The sequence below is a fragment of the Lepus europaeus genome, chromosome 19, assembly GCF_033115175.1.
Source record: "Lepus europaeus isolate LE1 chromosome 19, mLepTim1.pri, whole genome shotgun sequence".
Classification (NCBI taxonomy): Eukaryota; Metazoa; Chordata; class Mammalia; order Lagomorpha; family Leporidae; genus Lepus; species Lepus europaeus.
The window spans coordinates 56099705-56114339 of NC_084845.1; the positions used below are offsets into that span (position 1 = coordinate 56099705).

Below are 14635 nucleotides of genomic sequence, written 5' to 3' on the forward strand. Positions count from 1 at the left end.
TTTATCTTATTTCTATGACTTTTGTAGAAAAGGAGTTTGAACGTTTAAAATTCGTTGTGCCTGAGCATTTTTTAAACATGTAATTTCACTTTTTGCTTGTTAAAATGAAGATTCTCTTTCGTCTATAAATGAGAGAAATACTTTTTTCTGTTTCCTTTTACTTTTATTCCTGTGTGATGTTAGCAAAAAAAAAATAAGATTCCACTGGAGTTAATAGTATGAGGGTTTTTCAAAAAGATCATAGAAAATACATATGATAAAAAAAACTATGTGTGTGGCCAGTGCTACGGCTCACTAGGCTAATCCTCTGCCTGTGGCGCTGGCACTCCGGGTTCTAGTCCCAGTTGGGGTGCCGGATTCTGTCCCGGTTGCTCCTCTTCCAGTCCAGCTCTCTGCTGTGGCCCAGGAGGGCAGTGGAGGATGGCCCAAGTCCTTGGGCCCTGCACCCACACAGGAGACCAGGAGGAAGCACCTGGCTCCTGGCTTCGGATTGGCCAACGGCAAAGGAAGACCTTTCTCTCTCTCTCTCTCTCTCTCTCTCTCTCTCCCTCTCCCTCTCTCCTCTCCCTCTCCCTCTCCCTCTCCCTCTCCCTCTGTCTCTGTCTAATTCTGCCTGTCAAAAAACAAAAACAAAAACTATGTGTGGATTTTAAAATGTTTTATGCCAAAATAAGCTTATCTTTAAATTCCATTTTTCATGAAGGTTTTGAAGTATCCTCATACAATATGTGTTGTACATACAAATTATACTTATAATGATATGTACATTATAATTCATATGAATGTATATAAAATGAGGTCTAGGTCTTTATTAATTTTTTTCTTATATTGGACATTTTAGTGCTTTTCATGTATCACTTTCTTATACACAGTGGGATCTATTTGTTTCTTGTTTTGAAAAGCAAACCTCATAGAAATTTTTTTTTTTTTTTGGACAGGCAGAGTGGATAGTGAGAGAGAGAGACAGAGAGAAAGGTCTTCCTTTTTGCCATTGGTTCACCTTCCAATGGCCGCTGCAGCTGGCTCATTGCGCTGATCCGAAGGCAGGAGCCAGGTGCTTCTCCTGGTCTCCCATGCGGGTGCAGGGCCCAAGGACTTGGGCCATCCTCCACTGCCTTCCCGGGCCATAGCAGAGAGCTGGCCTGGAAGAGGGGCAACCAGGATAGAATCCGGCGCCCCAACCGGGACTAGAACCTGGTGTGCCGGTGCCGCAAGGCGGAGGATTAGCCTGTTAAGCCATGGCGCCGGCCAGAATTTTGATTATTGATGTGCTATAGTATTTTTTAAATTAAGGATTTATTTGAAAGGCAGAGTTACAGAGAGAGCAAAAGAGGGAAAGGAGAGAGGACAGGGAGAGAGAGTATATATAGAGAGAAATCTTTCATTTGCTGGTTCACTCCCCAGATGGCTGAAATGACCAGGGTCAAAGCCAGGAGCTTGAAACTCCATCTGGGTCTCTTACATGGATGGCAGGGGCCCAGGCACTTGGGCCATCTTCTGCTGTTTCCCCAGGTGCATTAGCAGGGAGCTGTATTGGAATCAGAGTAGCCAAGGACTCGACCCTACTTATCTTGCTGTACCACAATGCTGGCCCCATGGTGCTTTTTTTTTTTTTTTAAATGTCTGGAAGCACTAGTTCTGCTTTACTACTTTTTCCTCTGTGATACTTTGATCGTTGATAAATTCTCCCAAAATGCATTTCAGATTTTGACTTCACAGAGTATAAATGAGCATTGTGTTATATGTCAGTTAGGGAAGGATTTAACCTTTCCGTTAATCAATCATTAAACATGGTGTGGCTTTGTCCATTTGTAAGTTTTTGTCGTTTTGCCTGTGTCATTTAACTATTTTCTCTACATGAGCCTTACCTGTCCTGTGCCATGCTAGTGATGAGGTTGTTGTCCTGTTTTGGTTGCTCTGTGAAGAGCTGAGTGACTGCACTGGGAGTGCAGGTGCACGTGTCTCTGGGCACAGAGACCCCGAGCGCTTGTCTTTTTCTGTGGGTCCTGTGCTCTGAGCCACTCCTCAGATGAGAGTGTGTTGGAAATGTTGGTGATCGCCTTCTCTGTGTCCGAGCGTGGGGCCTGCAGGGACCCGTGTCTACCGCGAACCTGTGTGCCGCTGCACGCACCTCAACATCTTGGAACACACGGCGAGCTGGCCGCGTGTCCAGGGGGAAGAAGCAGAATTTCCAATTCCTGATCTTGGTTTTGGCTGACTGTGACTAGCGTATGTCTTGGTCCTGAATGAATATGTGATTCATGAACTTAGGATGTTGAACCAACAGCATAGAGGGTACCTTGTGAAATACCCACAGTGCAGAAACCGGGGGCTGCCCAGCTGCCGTTTTACCTGCTTACCCTGTTTACCCTTCACACCCAGGTTGTCCAGGAAAGCCATCCTCCTCCACCTAAGGGTGTTCTGGGTGTGAGGACGGTGCTGCTACTGCGCACCGCCTGGCGCGTCTCTGAGTGGTCCCTCTTTGAGTCTCAGTTTTGTTGTTGTGGGAATAATTGTATCCTCCTCCCAAGGCCGTTGGAGGATAAATGAGCTAATAAAAGTGTACAGGCTAAAGGCAATGCAGGAACCTGGATTGAATCTTGGAACAGAAGAACATTAGTGGAAAAGCTGGTGAAATCCCAGTGTAGCCTGGAGCTAAGAGTAATGTGCTAATTAATTGTTTTACCCTGACAACTGTGTCTGGTTATGGAAGATATTAACATTAGGGAAAACTAAGTAAAGGGCATACCATCTTTTCAACTTTTCTATGTGCCTCAAATTCATCCCCAAAAATACATTTTTAGTGGCAGGTGTTTGGCCTACTGGTTAAGCTGTCCGTCAGGATGCCCGCATCCCACAGCAGGTTGAATGGACTCCATTCCTGGCTCTGGCTTCTGTCTCTAGCTTCCTTCCAGTGTAGACCCTGGGAGGCAATAGTTGGTAACTGGGATCCTGCCACCCTCTTGGAGGGCCTGGTTTGTGTTCCCTTTTTCTGGCTATGGCCTGGCCCAGCCGCTGTGGTTGTGGGTGTCTGGGAAGAGAAGCAGTGAATGGAAGCTCTTTATTTCTGTGTCTCTGTTTTTCAAATAAATAAGTAAACAAACAAGCAAGCAGTTTCAGAGAGCCTGGGAATTGATGTCGTGGTGCCATGGGTTAGGCCACACTGCTCAGGATGCCCAGATCCCAAATTGGAATGCCGGGTTTGAGTCCTGGCTACCCTGCTTCCAATCTGTCCTTCCTAGAAGTGCCTCCTGGGAGTGAGCAGATGATGACTCAAACGCTCAGACTCCTGCCACCCGTGTGGGACACCTAAGTGGAGTCTGGGGCTTCTGCCTGGCCCAGCCTGGCTGTTGTGGACATGTGGGGGAGTAACCAGAGGATTGGTAACTTACTTTCTCTCTCTCTCTCACTCTCTCACTCACACCCTTATTCTGCCTTTCAAGTAGATGAACATAAACAAAATTAAAGAAAATTCATAGAAAAAATTTTTGAAAGATTTATTTATTTGAAAGGCAGAGTTACAGACAGACAGAGGCAGAGAGAATGAGGTCTTCCATCTACTGGTTCATTTCCCAAATGGCTGCAAAGGCTGGAGCTGGGTCGATCTGAAGCCTGGAGCCAGAAGCTTCTTCTGAGTCTCCTATGCAGGTGCAGGGGCCCAAGGACTTGGGCCATCTTCTACTGCTTTCCCACTTTCCCAGGCCATAGCAGAGAGCTGGATTGGAAGTGGAGTAGCCAGGACTCGAACTGGCACCCATATGGGATGCTGGCACTGCAGGCTGTGGCTTACACACTACACCACAGCGCCGGCCACCACAGAAAATATTTTAAAAAAAGTAATAGAGAGACTGGTGCTGTGGCGCTGCGGGTTAAAGCCCTGCCGTTGTGGCCATCTGGGGAATGAACCAGCGGATGTAAGACCTCTCTCTCTCTCTCTGTCTCTACCTCTCTCTGTAACTCTGTCTTTCAAATAAACAAAATAAATCTAAAAAAAAAAAAGTAATAGAAAGAACCTGTTTTGCAAATAGAGTGTTAACACGAATGTGAGGTGATTTTATTTCAAATCTTTCTTGCTAGATTATTAGGTTTATGGAGCAAATATATGTCAAGTGTTATTTTGCTAAGCACTCTGAATAATATGAAAAAGTATAAGACAAGGCCTCTGCCCTCTTGTCTCTTTGAGGAAAGCCCAGTGCTGTCACACTGGGACAGGGTCACAGGGACTGGGGGCTCCGCAGAGAATGATGGCTCTGGGCCGAGCTAGCAGGGTGGGCACCCAGGGAAGAGGCTGACGAGAGCAAAGAGACTGAGCAAAAACAAGGATGACAGGGTGGAAGCAGAGGACAACGAAGGAAAAGAGATTGGCCCTGGCTTTCAACCGTGTGCCTGCCTTTAACCTCCTGATGAGAACATGGTCTGGGACACGCTGATAGGCAGCTTCATCGTTGTGCGGCCGGCACAGGGTGTGCCTACACAAAGGCAGCTGTGGTGTCAGCAGGCACTTCCTCCCGTGGGACTGCTGTGCTGTGTGTAGGCCATCATTGAAGCAGTGTCGTCTGGTGCATGGCTGTGCACACAGCACACGTGCTTGTGTACATACACACACACTGAGACCAGAAGAGTAGGGTGTGGCACAGATGCTCGCTGATGCTGGGCTACCTGACTTCCACATGTCTCTATTTGCCAATCTGAAGTCCAGGAGAGCACAAGACTCACTCAAGTGAGCTGCCCTGGTGAGTCAGAAGCTTGTGGGTGGGCGTGTGGACAGAGCAGTCTGGGTGGAAGCCCTTCCATCAAGATTGGCAGCCGCGGGGCCGGCGCTGTGGCACAGTAGGTTAATCCTCCGCCTGCTGCACTGGTATCCCATATGGGTGCCAGTTCTAGTCCTGGATGCTTCACTTCCAATCCAGCTCTCTACTATGGCCTAGAAAAGCAGTAGAAGATGGCCCAAGTCCTTGGGGCCCTGCACCCGCGTGGGAGACCAGGAAGAAGCTCCTGGGCCCTGGCTTTGGATCATTGCAGCTCTGGCCATTGCAGCCAATTGGGGAGTGAACCAGCAGATGGAAGACCCCCCCCTCCCTCCCTCCCTCCCTCCCTCTCCCTCTGCCTCTGCCTCTCTGTCTCTCTGCCTCTCCTCTCTCTGTGTAACTCTGACTTTCAAGTAAATAAATAAATCTTTTAAAAATTAAAAAACGAAAAGGGGGCCGGCACTGTGGCACAGTAGGTTAATCCTCCGCCTGCAGTGCCGGCATCCCATGTGGGCTCCGGTTCTAGTCCTAGCTGCTCCTCTTCCAATCCAGCTTTCTGCTGTGGCCTGGGAAAGCAGTAGAAGATGGCCCAAGTCCTTGGGTCCCTGCACCTATGTGGGAGACCAGGAAGAAGCACCTGGCTCTTGGCTTCAGATTGGCACAGCTCCAACTGTTGTGGCCATTGGGGAGTGAACCAATGGACGGAAGACCTTTCTCTCTGTTTCTCCCTCTCACTGTCTGTAACTCTACCTCTAAAAAAATGTTTTTAAAGATTTATTTATTTATTTGAGAGGTAGAATTAGAGAGAGAGAGAGAGAGAGCGAGAGAGAGCGAGTGAGAGCGAGCGAGAGCGAGCAAGGGAGAGAGAGGGAGGGAGAAACAGAGAGAATCTGCTGGTTCACTCCCCAAATGGCCTCAATGGCTGGAGCTGAGCCAGTCTGAACCAGGAGCTAGGAAGTTCCTCTGGGTCTCCCATGTGCCAGAGCCCAAGCACTTGGACTATCCTCCACTGCTTTCCCAGGCCATAAGCAGAGAGCTAGATCTGAATTGGATCATCTGGGACATGAACTGACACCCATATGGGATGCCAGTGCTGCAGATGGATGCTTAGCCCACTATGCCACAGTGCAGGGCCCCCACCCTGGTTATTTTTTAATAGTATTGTATGGATGTTATTAAAACTTCAAAAGCATACAAACTTGAACATATAAAAAATATCTTCTTCTTAGTCCTCCAGTACAGTTCTCTCTCCAGGGTCAGCATCTCTTATGTTGTGATTTCACTGAGGTATTTCTTGAATATGCAAGAATATGTATGTATATTATTTGTAAACACACACACAAACACAAGTGATAGCACAACAGACACACTGTCTAATGCTTTCCCAGTTACTAATCATCTTAGAGTTTCTCCAGGGATCTTGAAGATGACTTGAAGAACTTTGTCTTCCATCTCTTCACCCACGAACCTCAGTCAAAGATGGGGACAATTTTTTTTTTATAAAGATCACTTTATTTATTTGAGTTACAGAGAGAAAGGGAAAGATAAAGATCTTCCATCTCCTGGTTCACTCCCCAAGTGGCTGCAGCGACCAGGGCTGAACCAGTCCAAAGCCAGGAACTTCATCCAGGTCTTCCACATGGGTGGCAGGGGTCCAAGCATGTGGGCCATCTGCTGCTGCTTTCCGAGGCCATTAGCAGGGAGCTGGATCGGAAGTGGAGCAGGGAGGACACAAACCAGCACCCATATTGGATGCCAGCGTTGCAGGCGGCAGCTTTACCTGCTATAGCACAACACTGGCCCCTAAGATAGGGGTGATTTTAGTATCAATAAGAACATTAGCACAAGAGATTGAGATTTTAAATGTGTTTAGGGGCATCGTGGAATAACTTGTTGATCCATCACCTGCTGGCATCCCATGTTAGCACTCTTTGGAGTCCTGGCTACTCCACTTCAAATCCAGCTCTCTGCTAATGCACATAGGAAAGTAGTGGAGGATGGCCCAAGTGCATGGGCCCCTGCACCCACATGGGAGACCTGGATGAAGCTCCTGGCTCCTAGCTGTGGCCTCACCCAGCCTTCACCCGTGCATCCACTTAGGGAGTGGACCAGTGGATGGAGGATCTCTATCTCTCCTCTTTCTAACTCTGCCTTTCAAGTAATAAATAAATAGATTTTTAAAAAAAATGTTTAGAGGCTGGTGTTGTGACCTAGTGGGTAAAGCTGCCACCTGCAGTACCAGCATCCCATATAGGTGCTGGTTCAAGTCCCAGCCACTCTACTTCCAATATAGCTCCTTGTATGTAGTCTGGGAAAAGCAGCAGAGGATGGTCTAAGTGCATGGGCCCCTGTACCCATGTTTGAAACCTGGAGAAACTCCTGGCTTCTGGCTTTGATTTGGCCCAGCACTGGCTGTTGTGGCCATCTAGGGAGTGATCCAGCAGATGGACAATGATTCTCTCTCTCTGTAACTCTTTAAAAAAAAAAGTTTAAATCCAGTACCTTATAATGGTTTTTGAATAAAACCAAAAAAACCTTCATTATTCATATTTAGATGATGCAAAGAAATGAATTCCTTATTTTGAAAACAAATAAAGGGAAAGAATCAAGTCTTTCTCCTGCCTTTCCTTCACAAATAGTCCTTCACTAAATAGTTCATCAGGGAGGATTCTGTTTAAAGACATATTCCAGGTTGATAAATGAAGGAGACAGAATAGAATTAGCATATTGCTATTTTGCAACCTCCAATGAATTATTATTTTTCAAAAAATATATATTTTTAAAATATTTATTTATTTATTTATTTGAAAGATACACAGTGAGAGAAGGAAAGACAGAGAGAGAGAGGTCTTCCATCCACTGGTTCACTCCCAACTGCCGGAGCTGCGCTGCTCCGAAGCCAGGAGCCAGGGGGTTCTTCCGGATCTCACATGTGGGTGCAGGGCCCCAAGGACTTGGCCATCTTCTACTGGTTTCCCAGGCCATAGCAGAGAGCTGGGTCGGAAGTGGAGCAGCCAGGACTCGAACTGGTGCCAATATGGGATGCGGGTACTGCAGGCAGTGGCTTGACCTGCTACGCCACAACACTAGCCCCTAGTTATTTAGTTATTTAAGTCTTATTTCTAAACTTGTTTATAAAATTGACATCTGCCTATTCATGTATCAGAACCATACTTTTTTTGGTAATATTTGTATTTGAAAGGCAGAGAGAGAGAGGAGAGAGAGGACAGAGAGAGAGAGGTGTCTTCCATCTGCTGGTTCACTCCCCTGATGGCCACAACTGCCAGAGCTGAGCTGATTGAAAGCTATTAGCCAGGAGCTTCTTCTGGGTCTCCCATGTGGGTGCAGGGGTCCTGCTTTCCCAGGCCATAGCTGAGAGCTGGATGGGAAGTTTCAAACCGGCACCCTTATGGGATACCAGCACTGCAGGTGGCGGTTTTACCCACCACCCCGCAGTGGTGGCCCCCAGAGCCACACTGTTTTAATGTAGTTTTGTAATATGTTTTAGTACTTCAGACATACACATATACACAGCATTCTTCTTGAGAATTGTCATGGCCATTCTTTTATATTTAGTTTTTCTTATAAGTTTTAGAAGGAGTTTATATAGTTTTGAAAAAAAAGTCGTGATGGTATTTTTGGTTTTAATTGAGTAAAATTTCCAGATTTGTATAAAAAAGACTTGCTTTCTGTTGTGTTTTACTAGTTTAACTGGAGTAGGAATGGAGTGTAAAGTCTTGCATTTATGTTGGGTTAAGATTCACTGCAAAACATTTGGTCTTTCATTAAGCAACTGATTTAGCCCATGTGATGGTGTTTTGTATACCAGGGAGAGGGCAAGGGGATAAATCATAGATTATCCATAGCATCAGGCTCTGACCCACACTTGGCTTCATATCACGTGAAGGAACCATGGTCTTAGCTCACCAGTGGTCTCACGTTAGCCAGTAGGATTGTGGGACTGCTCAGGCTCATTACGATCTTGGAGTTGCATTGAAGGATGTGCAGAGAGGAGGTAGAGTGTAGTGAGGGAGGCAGACAGGGTGTGCAGTCGGTGCTGTGTGCCCTTGGCAGGTCTTTTAGCCACTGAGTCTGAGCTTCCTCAACTCTAAAATTCAGAATATCAATTGTGCTGAACTCCGTGAGTCTCGAGTGAGATAATTTCAAGTACTTTGTGCCTTGTGCGCCTTGGCCGGCACGTCCTGTCATGCACGGTGAACTAGTTCTATTTAATGGCTCATCTGACTGTGCTTATGGTGGTGTCTGATTTCTTGTGTCCCGTCCCGGGTGTCATCTCTCAGGAGAGGCAGTAGAAGCATCTGTCCAGCAGAGAGCAGCCAGCTGGTGATGAATGTGTGGCCTAGAAACGCTAATCCCAGGCCTGTTGCTGGGAGGAGAGGACATTAATGAGAAACAGTGGCCGGACGCTTGCTTGGAATTGCTTTGGGAGTGGGGTGGGGTGGGGGCCTGGGGCCAGCAAGTGCAATTCAGCTTAACAGGAGTGCAACTTGCTGGCAAGTCCCTGTGGCCCACAGCCGAAGGATTCTGTGGTGAGCCCTTGGTCAGAAGAAAGGCAGGGGAAGCACACAGAGAACCTCGGCGTCGGGAAGATGAGGCTGTGGGATGACGACAGTTTCCTGTGGGATGCAGTTTCCTGTGCACTTCCCGTGGAAATGTGTCGTCACGGTCGCCTGGGCAGGGACTGCTCTGCATGTGGCTTTCCCTTTTCCAGGAAGCGTGGTTCTTTAAAACCTCGTGTGATCCTTGAGTGAGGGGATATTGCAGTGCCTTAGGGGCCTTGCAAACCCGAGTGGTCTTTGAAGAAGTGGAGAAGTGGAGACGTAAGGCCATTGCAGAACCTCTGTACTGTGCTTCTGGTTCTTTGTGTGGTGTCACCCTGGGGACAAGTCCTTGAGCTTTGGAGCCCCTTCTTTTTTTTTTTTTTTTTTAAAGATTTATTTTATTTATTTGAAATAAATAAATACAGAGAGAGGTAGAGACAGAGACAGAGACAGAGAGAGAGGTCTTCCATCCATTGGTTCACTCCCCAAATGGCTGCAGTGGCCAGAGAGCTGCATCAGAAGTGGAGCAGCCGGGACTCAAACTGGCACCCGCATAGGATGCCAGCACTGCAGGTGGCAGCCTTACCCACTATGCCATAGCGCTGGCCCCTGTTCCATTTTTCTAAGCACGTAAAAAGCTAGGAAGAACAGAATCTCTCTCTCTCCTCCATGTGGACTCAGAACGAACAGAGCAGGGTATGATAATTCCCTTTCTTTGGTCCCATTCTTCTTTAATAAAGCCCTAATGCGCCTGTGTATTTTTCTCACTTTATAAATAGTTTATCACACTTCATGCCATGTTTGGGCCTGTATTTAGAATTCTTCTCTAAGTAAAAGGCAAGAACCTGGAAAATTAATTTAGGCCTTATACCCCGCCCGTAACACCTCCTTCCAGCCCACATCTTTGAAAGAGCAAGCGTGGAAGGGGATGTCTTCTTCCTGGTGCCTTTGTAAAGGCAGGTGTGCTCTGTGTCTAGCAGACAGATGGCGGGTTAGACAACAGACCCGGTAATGCTGGCTCTGGCCGTGCTGCATTTATCAGCAGTATGCTGCCCTGTTAGCTCCATCCTTCCTGTTCCTCTTTCATTGCAGTCAATGTAACTGCAGTGTGTGGATGATGGCCCAAGTGCTTGGGCCCCTGCCATGCATGTGGAAGACCTGGATGGAGTTTCAGGCTCCTGGCTTCAGCCTGGCCCAGCCCTTACCGTTGTGGCCATTTATGGAGTCAACCAGTAGATGGAAGGTCGATCTCACCTCCTCCCTGCCTCCCTCCCTGCCTCCCTCCCTCTCTCCCTCTCTCCTTCTCTCTCTCTCTCCCTCTCTCCCTTTCTCTCTCTCTCCCTCTTCTTTTCACTCTCCCTCCCCCCTCCTCTCCTCCCATAAAACTCTGCCTTTTAAATAAATAATAAATCTTTTAAAAAATTTTAAATAGAAAAATCTGGCAAGATTATATTAAAGGGATAATATTTAATAAATTTATTTCAGATACAGACTCCCTCCTACCCCCTCGCACTTTCCTTTGGACCTGTGTTACTGACTTGATATCTTTTTTTTTTCTTCTTTTTTAAGATTTATTTATTTTATTTGAAAAGCAGAGTTAGAGAGAGGGAAAGAGAGAGAGACAGATTTTCCATCTCTTGGTTCACTCCCCAAATGAGTGAAACGTCCAGGCTGATACCAGGAGCCAGGAGTTCCTGTACTTGAAGCACTTGGGCAATCTTTCCCAGGCCATTAGCAGGGAGCTGAATTGGAAGTGGAGCAGCCAGGACACAAACTGGCGCCCATATGTGATGCCAGCGTCATAGGCAATGACTTAAACCACTGTGCCAAAACACCAGCCCCTTGCTATCTTTTTTATTGTTGTTGTTATAATTTATTTTACTTATTTGAAAGGCAGAGTTACAGAAAGAGAGGAAGAGAGAGGGAGAGAGATCTTCCATCTGCTGGTTCGCTCCCCAAATGGCTGCAACCACTGGGGCTGTGCCAGATGGAAGCCAGGAGCCAGGAGCTCTTCAGGTCTGATATGTGTGCAGGGGCCCAAGCACTTGGGCCATCTTCCAGTGCTGTCCTGGGCACACTAGCAGGGAGCTGGATTGGAAGTGGAGCAGCTGGGACCCGTATGGGATGCTGGCATCACAGGTTGCAGTTTTACCCGCTACAGCACAATGCTGGTGCACTTGCTGTCATTTCTAAAGTTCTGTTTTGTAATGCTTTGTGCTGTTGCTGGATGCAGGTAGGTAACCTTTAAGATACTGTGTTAGCACATTAAGTGAAGAACCTAGGAAGTCTAAACAAAATTCTCGTTCTTGCTTGATCTCTAAAGTATGATTTGTGCATTTTCAGTGAATGACGAGCCCACCGCAGCCACTGATCCCGAAGAACCTGTTGTTGGTGTGACGTCCCCACCTTCTGCAGCCCTGAGTGTGACCCCAAGCCCCAACACCTCGTCCCTGCCTGCCCCAGCCACCCCAGCTGAAGGAGAGGAACCCAGTACCTCGGGTACACAGGTGCCAGCAGCTGCGCAGGCCCCCGATGCTCTGCCTGCCGGGTGAGTGGTCTCTGTCCTGCAAGGTGCATTCCTCCCCCGCTGAGGCTCCCTCACTGCAGCCAAAGCATGCTGGTCATGTACAGCTCGCTGCCAGCGAGGGGTCTTTGGGGGGGCTGCTGTGCATAGAGGCAAGGGAGGTGTGGACGAACTGCTTGTTCTGTAGGCATCTTGAGGAGAATCTAAATTGTCAGGGGCAGATCAGTGTTGCCTTTTACCAAAACTGGAGATGAACAGCTGGACTCAGTGTGGCCTTTGTGGAACAAGGAGCTCCTTTTGCCTTCCTGAATCCTGCCTAGGAGACAGCTTTTCACCCTTGAATTTCGCCTGTAGCCTGGGGTGGGTATGACCTACACTGTGGAGGTGGAGGTGCCGTACCTCTGTTAACTCATAGCCGGGCTGATTTCATGTGGGCTGTGTTTTCCTTGCTATCTTTTAGTGGAGAATTAAATCTGATGATAAAGACCTGAGGCCTTAAGAAAATGGCCCTCATAAGCCAAAGGGAAGTTCAAGTTCTACCATGTGGTGAGAGGAGATGAAGAGCTGGGAGCTGGAAACCAAGTAGATCTGGGTTTGAATCCCCCTCCAGCCTCTGGGACCTTGGCCCAGTGATTGGTGGAGATAATACATCATCTACATCTCACAGGAGGTGAAGGAACTTAAGTAGATGCTGGGTGGGAAGCACTCGCTGAACGGTGGGCGTCGTGCCTGGGGAGTGACGTTTTGGAAGTGGTTGAGAAGGAGCAGCTGTGCAGGCAGAGATGCCTCTGCCCTGGGGTTCGAGGTCTTCTCCCGGACTGCTGGTCGCTTTCAGGGCGGGTCCTGTTCTCCTGCCTGTTGTCAGTTTGGTACGGAGAAAAGCCAATGTCCACGTTGCTCTGGTCACGGGTGGCCTGGCTTGGGGGTGGTGTGTGTCACGTGAACCCTTCCAGTTCGTGAACAGCGAGGAAGAGTGTAAGGGCTCTTGCTTGATGTCTGGTGGTCTGGACTGTTCTTGGGCCGCTTCTAAAAACCTGGTGTTTGAAAGCAAGGCCTGAGTGATTTTCCCGCAGCGTCGCTGCATCCCTAGCCTTGGCACGCCACCCTCTTCCTGGCTCATGAAGTCCAACGAACGACACCTGTTGCAGATGATCCTCAAACCCTCCAGCCTGGAGAGGACGGGGGCATTGAGAGGCCGCTCCTGTTGGGTTTTCCGGGACGTTCCCAATTTCTTGACAAGACTGTTTACCAGTTGTCTGTGTCTGACAGCACCCTACACACAGTTCTCTGCTCTTTTGTGTGTGGTGAGGAAGACAGCGGGACCTTCGTTCGGTTTACGGTTTCTGATCTGCAGGCTGTCATTTGGGGGGATCAGGGCAGAATCATTTTGGCAGAAAGGAGAGAAAATGGCAGCCCGGGTCCCCTGTGAGCTGTTTGTTTTCTTTCCGCTGAGCAAATGCCTGGAAGGCTGGCTTCACTCCTGTGTCAGTCACAGGCAATTAGGGCTAATGGCTCAACATGTCTTTATGTGGGGCATGTGTGAGGGTTACTGTTCTCTGGGATTGAGCACTTCCTGTTTCCAGGCAGCTGAAAAACTCAAGGCTCTGAAAACCCTCTTTATTTTAATTCTGACGGCTCGAGGTGCCCAGGGACGCCGATTCCCTCCCGCGTCCTGCCACAGACTGAAGTGCTTGGCCAGGTACAGCTCAAACTGCATCTTCCCTTGGAGCCTTTGGAACGTGACGAGGCCCATGTTAACATGGACCATGGTCCTTGGTTAGAGACCCAGTTTGCCAGCCCATATGGGCTTCCTCGTGCCCATCTCTAAGGGTTCTAGGAGGCCTCAGTGCTTTATGGGCTGTCCTGGGCCTGGAGATCACCCGCGTCCCGACAGGAGATTGCCGCGGGCACTGCAGTCTCTAGTCGTGAGGACAGCAGCTTCCGGCTGGCTTTTCTGCGAGAGAAACCAAAAGGACTCTAGGGCGACCCCTTTCCTTCTCAGAGACCTGCCGTCCCCACCTCCTCCATCCCTATTTAGTAATTAGGTTAGCAGACCCAGACAAGGAAGATTATTAGATTATTCCTGGTGTCTTGGTTTCAGGAGTCAGGGGACCAATGAGAGAATGAAATGTGTCATTCTCATTTGGACGCCACCAGGGGGTTTACCTGCCATCGTACAAAGAAATGCCGTGTGGCGCAGAGGGTAAGCCCCCGCCTGCAACGCCAGCATACCACATTGGGGCAATTTCTGAGTCCCAGCTGCTCCACTTCTGATCCAGTTCCCTGCTCATATGCCTAGAAAGGTACTGAAAGATGGCCTCAGTACTTGGGTCCCAGACACCCACGTGGGAGACCCAGATGGAGTTCCTGGCTCCTGGCTCTGGCCTGGCCCAGCCCCAGCCTTTGTGGCCATTTGAAGAGTGTATCAGCTGATGGGAGATCTCTTTGTCTGTCAGTATGCCTTTTAAATAAAATGAATCTTAAAAAAATAATAATAGAAGAGAAATACATCTTTCTGGATTTATAAAATGCCCTTATCTCTTGGGGGAAATCTATAAATGTAGCTTCTACAACAAGCACCTACTAGTGCCCAAGTTATACATTAAAGATTTTGCATGATTCATTCTATCATTAACAAAAATGCTCATTACTGTTTAAGACAAATCAAGTCCAAGGTCGGGGAATGCAAATTGCAGTCTTCAACAAGCAGTGGTCTTTTGCTCTGATGTTGTCAGTGTCTGCTCTGGTCACTCAGGTTCTTCCTGCCTCGTCAGCTTATTCGTTTCCAAAGCTTCCTTGGG

At 48.2% G+C, this 14635-nt stretch overlaps 1 protein-coding gene across 1 annotated transcript in view; it reads left to right on the plus strand.

The window, feature by feature from the left end:
* Nucleotides 1-14635, plus strand: part of WWP2 (WW domain containing E3 ubiquitin protein ligase 2) — a 150774-nt gene that overhangs the window by 94706 nt on the left and 41433 nt on the right. Inside the window, exon 8 of the mRNA XM_062176412.1 lies at nt 11654-11858. Within this exon, the coding sequence (XP_062032396.1) occupies nt 11654-11858 (205 nt within the window). The remainder of the gene's footprint in view (nt 1-11653; nt 11859-14635) is intronic.